Source organism: Balaenoptera acutorostrata, chromosome 11, assembly GCF_949987535.1.
Source record: "Balaenoptera acutorostrata chromosome 11, mBalAcu1.1, whole genome shotgun sequence".
NCBI lineage: Eukaryota > Metazoa > Chordata > Mammalia > Artiodactyla > Balaenopteridae > Balaenoptera > Balaenoptera acutorostrata.
The window spans coordinates 53,260,023-53,272,286 of record NC_080074.1 but is presented as its reverse complement, the minus strand read 5'-3'; the positions used below and the strand labels follow the sequence as shown (position 1 = coordinate 53,272,286).

Genomic DNA, 12,264 nt, shown 5'->3' with positions numbered 1-12,264 from the left:
CCAGCACGTAAGCCTGAAGATGCAGGGGTAGCTGAATGATCCCTACTTCCTTGTTTTGGCCTGGGAGCTTAGATCTCTGGGGATGTACCATGGGTACTGGACTCTCTGAGACATTCAGAGTATTTCCTCAAAGCACTCATTTTCTTTAGCAAGCCAGTAACAGATTCTCATCTGATGTGAAGTTTTCCTTTTCCCAAATTCAGCTTAAATCATAACTGCTCTGGACCATGCCAAGGTATGATTTGCCCAAATGTGAATTCATTGATATTATTTGATTAGTAAAAATCACTCAGTGAAGAGTGATGGTAAGTTGGCTTTGGCTAGAAATCTCACCAGCTGAGATCCTCAAGCAGAGCTCATGCTGGCATTGTTTCCTCTGCAGGTTGACTTCAGATGACATCTTTTGCTTTTGGAAAACAATATTCCAGACACGAATAAGAAACTATGAGTCATACAATAAATATAATGCTAGGCTTGTGCCATGGCTGTTTTTAGAGCATTGTATTTTAGTGCTTAATTATCTGTTTGCTACAAAAGTTGGCAGTCTTGGCTTTCCTCTCCAATGTAAACAAAATAATATTATTTAATTCCTTCGTTACGTATTGCTTTAATAGTAGAAACTCTTAAATTTTTTTTTTTGTGAGTTTCAACTTCTATGTAGTTTAGAATGGGAAGTTTTCAAGAAAGCTTTTTTTTTTTAAGTCAGTTTTTCCTTGTAATAAATCTGAGTGAAATAGAATTTTTCTTTTGAAAGTAAACAAGCCCCTGTCACTAATAGTAAGAAGAATGCTGTAACTGAAGAATTTCAGAGACAGGCCTTTTTGTCAGCCAAGACACATCTGGGTGGGTTGGCAATCTAGGGTCTACACTTCAGCTTTGGCAGCCCAGAAATTTGATTTCTTCAGCTCACTGAGAGTTGAGCAGACTCAGGGATATTGACCACTGTTAACTGGTCAGCCTGTCCTCTCCTCAGTGGCAAAGTCTCTATGGGAAGCCAAATGACAATCAAAAGTTTGCTTGGTGAGCAGGGAGTCTGAGCCAAAGGGTGTGGGATGGTCTGAGTGGTGGATGTCAGCCAGGCCTGTACGTCCTCCTTTCTACCCCAGAGGCAGTGTTGTAAAGCAGAGCCCATTGCTCCTCCTCTTGGCCTGCGAGGCTGTCTTTCCTGCTGGCCCACTGCTAAAACTGAGCATGAACAGCCTTTCTTGTTAAACGAGAACATGAACCCTCTATGGTTTGAGAAGATGAGAGCTCTGGAAGACGATACTGTGCATGCACTTACCACCTTGGCCTGGATTTTCCCTCTCCTTCCAGTTTTCTTCCTTTAACTATGGGTGTTCATCACCATCTTCACCCAGGGGTCTGTGTGGTCCTCTAAAAAACTGTCCAAAGCCAAACATCAGATATCTTTCAATTATCGTTCTCAGGCCAGAGCAGTCAAGGGACATCTTATTAAAATTAAGAGAAAGCTGAAGGGGAACAAACATGTACTGAAACTATAAGCATCAGGCTGAATAAGCGTAGATTTCTGTACCTGAGATTGGTGTGCAATGTTGGGAAATCTAAGCCAAACAGTTCATCACGACCAGGTTCAACAATGATTTTATCTTCTAAAGTGATGAGGCAGACTACTGCCTGTTTCAAGGCATCTTTATCTCAGTCAGGTGGGCATAACTGAATAGCTTCTATATCCCTATCAGCTGTCTTTACTTTTGCAGATGACAAATGTCATGTTAACAGATTTTTATATGTGAAATGTATATTTCATGCTTAGTGTTATATCATTTCTGACATTGTCCTCAAATTCTGAGGGCAATTCACAAAGTCCAGAATGTGCTGATTACAGAATAAGTGTGCCAGAGTCATGTGAAGGACTTCTTTTTTAGTTCTTTCAGAATATCATTAGAAATACATTTTTTAAAAAGTTAATACTTTCAATCAATAGCAGCCATTGTTTTTTAAAAATGTATTTATTTATTTATATGTAAGTATAGTTGATTTACAATGTTGTATTAGTTTCTGGTGTACAGCAAAGTAATTCAGTTATATATATATACATATAATTTTTCATATTCTTTTCTATTATGGTTTATTACAGGATATTGATTATAGTTCCCTGTGCTATACAGTAGGACCTTATTGTTTATCTGTTTTATATATAATAGTTTGTATCTGCTAATCCCAAACTCCTAATTTATCCCTCCCCCACCTCCTTTTCCCTTTGGTAACCCTAAGTTTGTTTTCTATGTCTGTGAGTCTGTTTCATAAATAAGTTCATAAGTTCATTTGTGTCATGTTTTAGGTTTTGCATATAAGTGATCTCATATGGTATTTGTCTTTCTCTTTCTGACAGACTTCACTTAGTATGATAATCTGTAGGTCCATTCGTATCGCTGCAAATGGCAAAAATTTCATTCTTTTTTATGGGTGAATAATATTCCATTGTATATATGTCACATCTTCTTTATCCATTCATCTGTCGATTAGCAGTCATTGTTTTTGATGCTCAAAGTGTTCCATCTTTGGCCAATACTATCCTATTTGTGTGGCTCTCATGTCTTTTTGACATGACCCCATTAGTCTTGGAGCACTTCCTTCTTTCCTGAATTCATCAAGATATTTCAGGCTCATCTTGTACTTTTTCTGGCCCAGATCTGGAATCAGTTGCACCTCAAAGGAGCCCTGGTTCCTTTTAGTGGGGAACGGTTTTTAGAGACCACATCCTGAGTGCTGGGGGTGTTCACTGCTGCTGGGTTGTCCTTAGTTCTAAACCTATTCAGTGGCTTTGTATGTATTTTTGAAAAGAAAAAAGATGAGTTCATACTCATTTAAAATACACTATTGTAGGATTTAAAAAACTTAATTTCTTTGGTTGCATACTTGTATTTTCTGTGTTTCTTTTGACATTAACATATTTATTTTTTCATTAAGAAAACATGTAGACTTTAATATTCGAGTAAGAAATTCACAGAAAATATCATATAACTGCTTAGTTAACATACCAAAAAAAGTTCAACTGCACTACTAATAAAAAATGCCAATAAAAACAACAAAATGACAGTTCTCTTTATGAAAGCAGCAAGTGTTTAAATGATAATACTGAGAGCTGTTGAAAATGGAGGATGAAATGGTGTCAATCAGAGACTAAACTGGTAGATTTAATTTAGCAATGTATGTCATATAGATGATTATGCCTTTAGATCCAATAATCCCACTGTGGAAATTCATTTTAGGTGTTCAAAAATCTAGTAAAGCTTAGTCAACAAAGATATCCATCACAACATTACTTAGTGAAACATTTAAAATCACCCCAAATTAGCAGACTGATTATGATGTTAACATAATTATTTATTTAGGTTATCCTATAGTGTACATAAGAATTAAGAAATAACACTAATATTATTAATAACAGTAATGCTACTGAATGACATTTAAGATTTCTTTGCAGCTCTTTTTGCCCTTGGAGTCTATACCACCATTGATATCCAGGCGTAACACTACACTCTAAAACAACTTACTCATTTTTTCTGTGTTCTTATGCTATCAACAGGATTTCTAGTTAGGTTCATTTGTTTCCATTCATTTTCAAATTTTAGGGTTTTCTTTTTGCTTGATTTATTAATATTATTAATATAAGATGTTATTCCAGAGTCAAAACTACATAAGGCACATCTAGAGAAATCTGTTTTCTATTCCTCTCTCTTCTACACTGTTACCTTCCACATAAATACTTTTTAGTTTTTTTTAATCCATCTGGTGTTCCTTCTCTAAATATTAGCATATAAAAATATCTTTGTATTTCCCTCCACATCCTTTTCTTTCTTATGACTTATTCATCTTTATGATTAATATCCATTGGTGAATGTTGTAATGTCGTAGTTTAAGAATGATTAAAAAAAAAAAAGTAATTATCACTAACCGTTCTGCCTACTGAAGTCTCTGGCTGGAGAGACGGGGGAAGCACTTAAAAAAAAAAACCTCTGCTTTTAATGGAACACTTTTATCTTGAAGTCTACTCTTCCAAGAGAAACAACCATTATTATAATAATAATTATAGATTTAATATACAAAGTATATATTAATAGTAATATATAATAATAATAATTTTAACGTGTTTCCTATGCCTCTCTAAGATGCCAAGAAAAAGAGTTTAACACAATTTGGGATGAAGCTGGTGCTTCACCTTCCACCAATGTTCCCGCCGCGCTGCTAGATTCTTCCTGCGGTCTGTTGACCGACTCTTGCAAGGCTGCTCCGATGAGGTGGGCAATTGCATCTCGCTGGCGTTCTGGACCTGAGACTCGCTCCCTTTGGTGCTCCCTCCTGCACCTCCCAGATCTTGGGAGAAGCACGGAAATCTCTGTCACTGCTTCTGGCCCTCGGGCGCAGTTGCTCAGCCGCCCGCTCCCGGGCTCCGGGTCTCTGCGGCTCCCCAGCGCAGGTGCCGCGAGCTGGCGGGGCGCTCGGGAGCTAAAGCAGCCCCGCCTGCGCACGGTGATGCCGGGATTGGGGGCGGGAGCGTTGCCTCCGTCTCCGAGCGCTCGCTCGCTCCCGCCCACCTCCCCGCCCCAAGTCCTCTCCTGCCTCAGCCTGCAGGCTCCGCACTGCAGATCCCTGCCGGCCACCCCGTGCTTGGCGGCTGCCGCGGTGCTCCGCAGGATCCCTTGACCGCCGAGCACTCTTGCTGCTTTCGAGAGACCCTCGACTAACCGGTCTGGCCGAGCCCCACGCGCGCGAAGCCGCTCCGCCGGCGGGACAGCGAGGACCCAGGCGGACGGCGGCCGCACGGGAGCCCAGGGCGCTCTCGGATGCGGCAGGACAAGCTGACCGGCTCCCTTAGGCGTGGAGGGAGATGCCTGAAGCGGCAGGGCGGCGGCGGTGGCGGCGGCGGCGGCGGTGGCGGCGTGGGCACCATCCTGAGCAATGTGCTCAAGAAGCGCAGCTGCATTTCCCGGACCGCGCCCCGGCTGCTCTGCACCCTGGAGCCGGGTGAGGACCCGGGGCGGCAGATGGGGCACTGGAAAGTAGCTTGGCGACCCCGGAGCTGGTGCCTCTGCCTCAGCCGAACTCCGCGTAGGCCGGGGAACACCCGCCGGCCGCCCGGTGCTGGGTACTGCGGCTGGGCGCAGGCGGGGCTGGGTCGGCCTGGGAGGGAAGAGCGCGGACCGAGGCCTGGGCGGGGGTAGCGGCCTCCCACGGCGCGGAGGACCGGCTGCTGCCGCCGGCTGCCCGCGCGCCCCCATCCCACGGCCTGCGTGCGGTCCAGCCCTGCTTGTGCCGGCAGCTGCTGGCGAGCGATGCGTTCGGTCTTCTGCGAGTGGTGGGAAAGTGTTGGCGGCTACCCGGGCTATCAGAGGCCGAGCAACCAGTTGTGCTTCGGACCCACAAGAAGCCACACCTTGAAAGAGGTGTGTGAGGCGGAGAAAGGCACAGGTCTGATGCTTGGTGTCAGAGGAGGAGGCAGTGACCGCGAAGGAAAAAATCGGGTGCATTTTCTTGAGGGTCCCTGCTTCGTGGGTGCCGGGATTATCTCACCTGGAGCCTCTAGTTTGTGTGTCCGGGTGGAGAGCGGGCAGGAAACACTCCTGCAAAGTAGAGGTTCTTTCTATAGGTAGACTCAGAGTTCGCCTGGCTGTGCTAGGCTAGGCCCTTTCTGCGGTCAGCCTGTGTTTACACATCCCTGCTTCTCCAGGCTGCATAACTCCGCGCCTGCTCCACCACCCGGCATCCCTCCGCAGGGTTTTATGAGCCCGGCCCTGGCGCGCGGGCCCCTGGGCATAAGGCTTTCTGGCTAGGGGTGGCCGCAGAGGGAGCCGGCTGTACTCGTACCCGTGCGTAGCGCACACTTGTCTCCGGAGTGGCACCAGCTGGCTTCCAGGTGGGTTTGTCCTCCCCCAACCCCGCCCCATCCCGCCTCCCAGCGCCTTTGGGGACCTGCTGTCCTGAGGCTGCAGGGGAGAATCTGTCGAGGCACTGAGCCCCAAAGGGTGGAACACGTCGCTGCCTTTCCGAACCTCGTGGTTTCTTTGTTTTTCTCCCCAAGGAGGTGTCTAGTTGCAGAGACTGTAGTAGTTATTCACCGTCTTCCTTTAGCCTTAAAAAAAGAAACCTCCTTCCCACGTTAAAAGTGTTTTGTATTTCTGAATCCGGAACAGCCAATGATTACCAGATAAAACATAAACCTTCTCCCCTCCCTTATTCAATTAGAAGAAAGGAGGTGGAAATGACCTGATTTCAGCTTTTGCCTGCAGGCAGCGAATGATCAATTCCAGTTAAATCCTGTGACTCATTTTTGATAGAAAATAGTTGTGATTTTGACTAACCCCAGCCAGGTTTCAGCTCGGCAAGGCGATCGGCATCGTGCCCAGCAGGTACTTCTGAAAAAGTCAAGGGAGCATATTCGGTCATACATGCGAGGAATCCGAGGCTTTTAGGTCGGTTGAAATAGGAGCGTGGGACCGAATTTCCTGGTCTTTGTTATAATAAAGCAAACGTCATGACTATACGCTCCTCCATTCAGCACCCTGTGTCTGGACAGCAACCTCACAAAGAGGTCCGTTTTATCGTGTCTTAAATCATGCGCGTCAGTTGGAGGCACTCTTGTGGTCTTTGTATCATTGCGCTGCACTGAGGCAGGACTTAATTTAAACCATCACAGAGAATTGGGAATCCGTCGGGGTACTTAATATACCTTCGAAGAAGAAAATCTTATCTATCTAGGCAGAGTATGGTTTTGGCCCTGAAGCTCTGAAGAGAATTATCAGGGCATTGATTGGATGCCTGGCATTCTGTATCACACACAGCTTGACTTTAGAAATCTAGGACCCAACTCATGTATACACAGTATTCTTCTAGGACTCCAAGAAGGACATCTTCATACTGTCACGGGCTTGGGCAAGTCAGACACATCTCTTTTCAGCTTCTTGACTCCATATATGTTTTTAAAAAGACACCCGCATAGCACAGGGAGATCAGCTTGGTGCTTTGTGACCACCTAGAGGGGTGGGATAGGGAGGGAGGGTGGGATGGAGGGAGACGCAAGAGGGAAGAGATATGAGGATATATGTATATGTATAGCTGATTCACTTTGTTATGAAGCAGAAACTAACACACCATTGTAAAGCAATTATACTCCAATAAAGATGTTAAAAAAATTGTCATGGAATTTCACCTCAATAATAAAAAAGCCCAATGTGAATATAGCATATAATCTTTATATATTCTCCTATTTATTTACTTCTATTCCATAGATTTGGGATTTGAGTCAAAGAAGTTTATCGAAAGTTGTAGATAACTTGGAATTAGAGTTCAGTTATATTTTTAGCTTGGAGTCTATAATTAAACGTATAAACTTATCTTTAATGAATAAGTCTATCATGACAGAATTTAAAAATACACGAAAATCGCTAAATAGTCTTGTTAAAGTGGATTATTCCACAAGTGGGAAGACAGTGACATTATTTTTATAACTTTTGATATTTCACTGACATTTCCTTAATAGACTTAGTCCATGCAAGTGTCCTAGAAAACAAATTCTGTAAGTAGAGAATTCTCTTCCTAAGTTTCATAAATATTAATTATACTGTGCTAAGTGATTTACGGTTAATTATTGCAACAACTAACTGAGATAGATGTTATCCTCATTTTAAGGATAAAGAATTGAGACTGAGACAGGTTAAATAATTTGTTTGACTCTAGGAACCAAAGGTGAATTAAAGTGTGCATGACGCCAAGCCTGTGGTGTCATTTTTTTGTTTTTGCACTACAGACAGCGGTGGAACCACCATTCTATGTGATAAGCTTCATTCTATTACCATAGGACATTTTTCTATCTTAATAATCAGTATTCTTTTTCTTTTAACAAAATTGACTACGATTTAGTAAAAATAAATGTTTTAAAAATTTTATGATGACTCAGTAGAATCAGGTTAATTTTTACTTTTATTTTTTTTTAAAGTTAAGATTCTTTTTTAAAAAAATTTATTTCTTTATTTATTTTTGGGTGTGTTGGGTCTTCGTTTCTGTGCGAGGGCTTTCTCCAGTTGCGGCAAGCGGGGGCCACTCTTCATCGCGGTGCGCGGGCCTCTCACCATCGCGGCCTCTCTTGTTGTGGAGCACAGGCTCCAGACGCGCAGGCTCAGCAGTTGTGGCTCACGGGCCCAGTCGCTCCGCGGCATGTGGGATCTTCCCAGACCAGGGCTCGAACCAGTGTCCCCTGCATTGGCAGGCAGATTCTCAACCACTGCGCCACCAGGGAAGCCCTACTTTTATTTTTGATGTAACGTATTTTTTCCCCAAATAACAGTTATTTATGTATTTTTCTTTTAGGAGTTGACACAAAGTTGAAGTTCACTCTTGAGCCATCTTTAGGTCAAAATGGTTTTCAGCAGGTAATTTTATTTTTGGTTTTGAAAATACCTTTATTTTGGGGTACCTATGGGGTACCCTGAGGTATATTCTCAAAGTGGGAAAATTAACATGTGCTTGGATATGCCTAAGAAGATGAGTCAGTTTTAAAAATTATAGATAAAATAACTTGTGAAGCTATAAGTGACTTGGATTTATACTTGCAGTGAAAAATTTTGCACTTTCTTTTAATGGTTCAAGTGTGAAAAAAAAATTAAAAACCAAATGCTCTTATTCTGAATCTGTAATACATGTTTTGATTTCAGAGTTCCCAGCCTTTGTGTGTGTACTGCAGTTGGATCACGGGTGTGTTAAGGGTACCTAAATGGGGGACCTTGGGGCAGTCATAGCCCTTAGACCAGTCATATCTGGCTGAAGGAAGCTCTGAATGTTTACCCCAGTGTTCTGTATAAATTTTATCATGCTCTACGAACGTCAAGAAGGGGAAAAGTTGAAAAGTGCTTAACCAGGTCAATATTATCACTTTGACAGCATTTCTTCTTTGTTTCTAGTGGTATGATGCGCTCAAAGCAGTTGCCAGACTATCAACAGGAATACCAAAGGAATGGAGGAGAAAGGTGAGGATTTGTATGGCTAAAATACAAAAGGACCATCACTTTGTCCCTCTTTAAAGTGTCTGGAATGTCAAAAAGGATATTCTAGATTTAGTAATTTGAAATCTGTCTCTCTTCATTATTCATTAATTCAGTAAGTATTTAATGATTATCTATTCTATGCCAGGTACCATTCTGCTGGGTACTGGGGATACAGCAGTGGGAAAAAAAACCCCAGCAGGCCAAAATTTTTGTCCTCATGGAGTTTACAATGCATATAATATAAAGTATTTCAGATGATGCTGAGTGCCATGCATAAAAATAAAGCAGAGAAAGGAATAAGGAGAGAGGGGAATGGAGGTAAGGAGGTAGCATTTTAAATGGCAAGGTGACATTTGAATAGGGTCCTTATAGAGGTGAGCCATTGGCCACGTAGCTACCTGGTGGGAGAGTACTCCAAACAGGAAGCACCCTCAGGTGAGAGCATCACTGAGGAGTATGCAAGCAAAAGCAAGAGGCCAGGGTGGCTGAAGCACAGTGAATAAAAGGGAAAGCAATGGGGGGAGGGTCATAGAGGTAATGTGATGACCTTAGGGGAATGGCAGATCATATAGGACCTTACAGGTCATAGTAGGACTTCTGCCCAGTGTGAGGTGAGAAGCATTGGGAAGTTTTGAGGAGGAGAATAACATGATATGACATATTTTAAATGGACCACTCTGGCTACTAACTTGAGAATATGAAGGACAAGGGCAGCAGCGGGGAGACCAGTAGGAGACTTGAGATAATTCAGGCAAGAGGTGGATCAGGGTTGTGGTAGTGGAGATGGAGAGAAGGGGTCAGATTCTAGATACATTTTGAAGGCTGAGTTGACTTGAATTCCTACTGGATTGAATAAAAAGTGTAAGAGGGATATCAGTGACTTCAAGATTGACCTGAGCTACTGGAAGGGTAGAGTTACTGCTTTCCCAGAGAGGGGACAAGCAGGTGTGTGTGTTTGTGTGTATTTCTGTATAGTTGGGGTGGCGGTGGATTAGACAGTTGGTTTTGGATATGTTAAGGTTGAGATGCCTATTAGATGTTTAAGTTGAAGATGTCAAGTGAGCATTTTTTTTTAACATCTTTATTGGAGTATAATTGCTTTACAATGGTGTGTTAGTTTCTGCTTTATAACAAAGTGAATCAGTTATACATATACATATGTTCCCATATCTCTTCCCTCTTGCATCTCCCTCCCTCAAGTGAGCATTTTGACATATGATCCTGATGCTTAAGAGAGAAATATGGCTGGAGATATTAATCAGTGTTATTCCTGATAAATTATGTTCAAATACCAAAACTTGAATTGCCATCTTATTAATTCATAAACGTAGTCTTTTTTTCCTTTTTTAAAAAATTTTATTGAAGTAAAGTTGATTTACAATGTTGTGTTAATTTCTGCTGTACAGCAGAGGGATTCAGTTATACATATATATACATTCTTTTTCATATTCTTTTCCATTATGCTTTATCACAGAATATTGAATATAGTTCCCTGTGCTATACAGTAGGACCTTGTTGTTTAACCATTCTATATATAATAGCTTGCATCTCCTAATCCCAAACTCCTAATCTATCCTTCCCCCACCCCCTTCCTTTTTGGCAACCACAATTCCCATTCCTTTTTTTAAAATTTAATTTTTATTATATATTGGGGCATAGTTAATTTACAATGCTGTGTTAGCTTCAGGTGTACAGCAAAGTGATTCAGTTATACATATACATATAGCCATTCCATTTCAGATTCTCTTCCCATATAGGTCACCACAGAATATTGAGTAGAGTTCCTTGTGCTATACAGTAGGTCCTTATTGATTATCTATTTTATATATAGTAGTGTGTATATGTGAATCCCAAACTCCTAATTTATCTCCCCACCCCACATTTCCCCTTTGGAAACTGTAAGTTTGTTTTCGAAGTCTGTGAGTCTCTTTCTGTTTTGTAAATAAGTTCATTTGTATTATAAACCAGGTCTTAATACTCCCAGAATTTGAACATTTTGGTTCCTCAAAATGCACATTAGAAATGGCATTATGAAACAGCTTTTCCAGATAAGGTAATGAAAGGAGTAAAAATATCCAGTGATTCCTTTAAAAAAGTTATTCATTATAGGAACCCATCTGCCAGTTTTTTTTGTGTGTGAGAGAGGGATGATTTAAAGGCAGAGGCCACTTTATGGTAAAAACAGGCCCATTCTCCACGGATGACCAGGGAGCTCTTGCCCAAGCATAGAGCGCCATCCAGAGCCAAGTATAACAAGCTCATAAGCTAATTCAGCTATTCCAATGAACTGAAATAAAATTTGAAACGTTTTTGTTTTCTTAACAATACCCCTAATGGCTGGATCATTGCTTGGTACATAGTAGGAACTCAACAAATATTAATTGAAAGAATAAATGAAAGCCCCTAATTGGTACAGTTTAGTACAACAAACTTTTCAGTGAGATTCTTAGAGATTTCTACATGTAGGCTATATCTGTTCTAGTAACAGCTCTCATTTTCTTATTGGATGCAATCATTATTTCCTGATAAAGAAAGATGAAATTATGTATTTTACTTTAGCATTCTTTTTTATTAATACTTTAGGTTTGGTTGACCTTGGCAGACCATTATTTGCACAGTATAGCCATTGATTGGGACAAAACCATGCGCTTCACTTTCAATGAGAGGAGTAATCCTGATGATGACTTGATGGGAATTCAGATAGTCAAGGTAATGCCCCTAAGTTTGGCTTATTGTCCTAACTTAGAAGAAAGATTCTAAGAGCCAGATATTTCCTGGACAGAAGATCAAGCCTTATGGATTGAATGTCCGTGTATTTCCTGCTTCCTAATTTCATTAGTTAACAGCTTTTTAATGGGGAACTTGATGATGCCTTGTCCTCATAAATTTGTGTGTTGCTGGTAAGAGGAAAATGTTTCCATTCATATTCAACTTATTTATTTTGCTCACATGATAGGAAATTGAAATTCCTTTTTTCTTTAGCATGGGTCAGTGCTTTTAACTGTATTTTAATGTAAAAGTCACTGAGAAATTTAAAGTTAAATCTATTTCATATTAGAATAATTGGGCACTTATTAGGATTTTGATAATTTCTTAACTGTCATTTTATGAAGATAGTTAGATTGACTGATGGGTTTACTTTAAACCAGATGGTCAAATGCTCAAGCCAGCTGTGGTTCGCCTACCTGGATTATTACAGTTGATTAGAGCCTGGCACCGAAAGCCAAGGATGCTGATTTGATTTAATCCCATTATTATTCTC

The 12,264-nt window shown here is 41.4% G+C and overlaps 1 protein-coding gene across 3 annotated transcripts in view; it reads left to right on the top strand.

The window, feature by feature from the left end:
• TBC1D30 (TBC1 domain family member 30) overlaps window positions 1-12,264 on the top strand; it is an 86,255-nt gene that overhangs the window by 34,981 nt on the left and 39,010 nt on the right. For 2 of the 3 annotated variants that reach the window (XM_028165891.2, XM_007179749.2), the window contains exons 1-4: window positions 4,569-4,989; window positions 8,329-8,390; window positions 8,919-8,984; window positions 11,586-11,711. In XM_028165891.2, the coding sequence (XP_028021692.1) occupies window positions 4,809-4,989; window positions 8,329-8,390; window positions 8,919-8,984; window positions 11,586-11,711 (435 nt within the window). In that variant the 5' untranslated portion in view covers window positions 4,569-4,808. Of the gene's footprint in view, window positions 1-4,568; window positions 4,990-8,328; window positions 8,391-8,918; window positions 8,985-11,585; window positions 11,712-12,264 lie in introns of those variants that run through there. The other variant, XM_057557624.1, reaches the window with a different exon arrangement.